The sequence below is a fragment of the Amphiura filiformis genome, unplaced genomic scaffold (assembly GCF_039555335.1).
Source record: "Amphiura filiformis unplaced genomic scaffold, Afil_fr2py scaffold_232, whole genome shotgun sequence".
NCBI classification, from domain to species: domain Eukaryota; kingdom Metazoa; phylum Echinodermata; class Ophiuroidea; order Amphilepidida; family Amphiuridae; genus Amphiura; species Amphiura filiformis.
In genome coordinates this window covers 82,740-85,168 of record NW_027305696.1, presented here as the reverse complement: position 1 = coordinate 85,168, position 2,429 = coordinate 82,740, and the positions used below count along the sequence as shown (strand labels likewise).

The following is a 2,429-nucleotide window of genomic DNA, read 5'->3' as shown; positions in this document are numbered from 1 at the left end:
ATTCTGAATGCTCTATTTTACGTGCAATACCAAAGTCACACAGCTTCAGCAAGCAGTCTTCAAAAAGAAGGCAGTTAGATGGCTTAATATCCCTATGCAGATAGTTCCGATCATGGAGATACTGGATGGCTAGTGCTGATTCCTTTGCCCATTTTTGCTTCAACTCATTCCCCAGAGGCTTGGAATTATCAAAGAGATAATCATGCAGTGATCCATTTGGAGCGTACTCCATGAGAATGATGTGAGTTGCAGCTGCTTTTGAAAACCCAATCAGCTTGACAATGTTTTTATGGTGAAGTTGACTCATGACTTGAATTTCCCTTTCTTCTAGCTTGAAGACAGACTTGGCAGCAGCCTGTTTGTATCCCTTAAAGCGCTTACTGAAATATCCCTTGAAAGTTACACGGTTGACTGCCCCGAATCCCCCTTCACCAATTTTCTCACGGAGTTTTATGTTTTTAAACTCAATCGTGTCTATTGGAAAAGCAGTGGCCATGGTGATATACCATGATCTAGAAGAAAAGCAATAATAAATTCTTTAATGATCAATGGTTTGTGGCCAAAAAATAAGTTGTATTTGTGTAACCCGCCCGACTCTAAATTTAGGCCAGACTTTGGTAAAAAAAACCCAATAGTTACGCGCGGAAATGGTAGGGGTGTTGAAATCTACTAATAACGCCAAGTCTAATCTATAAAGTAAAGATGAGAAAATTGCCTTAAAATATCTTAGAAAGGAGGATATAATTTTCATTCTGTCGTCAGACAAAGGTAAATCAACAGTAGTGTTGGATAAGGAGGACTATGAAGAAAAAGTAAACACCATGTTAAACGATGACAAAACCTATGAGAAACTCAAGAGCGATCCAACCGCGCGTTACAAGAAAAAGCTTGTAAGCTTACTAGGTTCAAGAAAGAAGAAAAGATCACTGTCAAAGAGTATTGGAAACATGGTGATCACTGTCAAAGAGTATTGGAAACTCTACCCCACTGTTGAAAACACCCATATAATGTACTGCACGCCTAAAATACATAAAGCCGGCACCTATAGTGGACTACTGCGGCTCGATTATGTACGAGACATCCAAAAGGCTAGCCAGAATTCTAGGTCCTTTAATAGGCCAGTGGCAGCATCATGTCATTAATTCCAAAGGTCTCGCCGAGGACTTAGCTGAAATTATGATTGACGAGGGCGAGGAATTCATATTTCACGACGTAGTGTCTTTGTTCACTAACTTTCCAATTAGCGAATCCCTTGAGATTATTTAGGCACCGGTTAACTGAAGATGCCTCGCTGAATGAGAGAACCAAATTAACTGTAGACGACGTCATGGAGATTTTAGCTTTCGCTCTCACTACCACATACTTCTCCTTTCTCGGCCAAGTGTATCAACAAAAATTTGGTACTGCGATGGGCTCCTCGGTTAGTCCAATAGTTGCTAATCTCTACATGGAATGGCTTGAAAAAGAAGCCAATGCCACAGCCCCGGTCAACTGTCAACCTAGACTTTGGAAAAGATATGTGGACGATGTGTTAGAAATGGTCAAGAAAGGATCAGCGGAAGAGCTCACCGCACACATTATTCAGATAGACAAAACCGGTAACATCAAATTCACCATGATTACGTAACACCATAACTGTCGCACCCTTTGCTGTTGTTTCCTCGGCGAAAGGGTCAGCTTCAAACATGGTTACATACTCTTGGTATTCTTCTGCACATTCCTTGGAGAGGCCTGGTATGTATTTCACCCTGCAGCCTCTTGGTATATGTCTACGAGCAGTCTTGGAAACTAGTTGGGCAAAGGTGTCATAATTGTCTGGAGTTAGAGTAATTCTCTTCACCTTCTGGTTTAGCTCTTTTGTGAATCCGTTCCAGTCTGCTTTCTTGTAATTGAAGCGTCGCTAAAAAGGCACTATGTTTGGTGAGATTACGGTGTTAACATGGTAAACGTGGATACCAATTGGCCGGCGTTGTGTTTGGGGAACTGGATCCAATACAATCTTCTTACACATGTCAGAGATGTTGTTGGTGACAATAGCTAGATCAGGGTTGTATCCTCTCTTCCAACTGGCACTATGGAACGAAGGAGGAAGTTTGGAATCATGAATAAGGCTCAGCTGGTGTTTGTCTATCCATTCCTCAACTGCAGCTCCATCGTTGTTGGTTTCTTTGTAACCCCATTGAGTGCTGTGGCTGTTGAAATCGCCGATGAAGGTACATGGCTTGGTGTCAGTGTTAGAAGTGAAGAGAGGGAGCTTAAAGTCTTCTGCTGGTGGCTTGTAGACTGATGTTATTGTTACATTACTGAGCTCAACAGTGAGGACTTCAATGTTGTTGTCATCAGACATCATAGTGGCTTCAATCACAATACCTTCTTTCACAAATATCGCACTCCCGTATTGACGATGTGGTCTCTCAACGGCAAGGACC

General features: G+C 42.0%; 1 protein-coding gene across 1 annotated transcript; it reads right to left on the bottom strand.

Moving 5' to 3' along the window:
* Positions 1-21: 21 nt before the first annotated feature.
* LOC140145359 (interleukin-1 receptor-associated kinase 4-like) lies at positions 22-496 on the bottom strand (the record flags this gene model as incomplete). The annotated part of the gene is made up of 1 exon (XM_072167110.1): positions 22-496. A coding segment is annotated over exon 1 (475 nt), but the record flags the coding sequence as incomplete, so codon positions are not given.
* Positions 497-2,429: the final 1,933 nt, after the last annotated feature.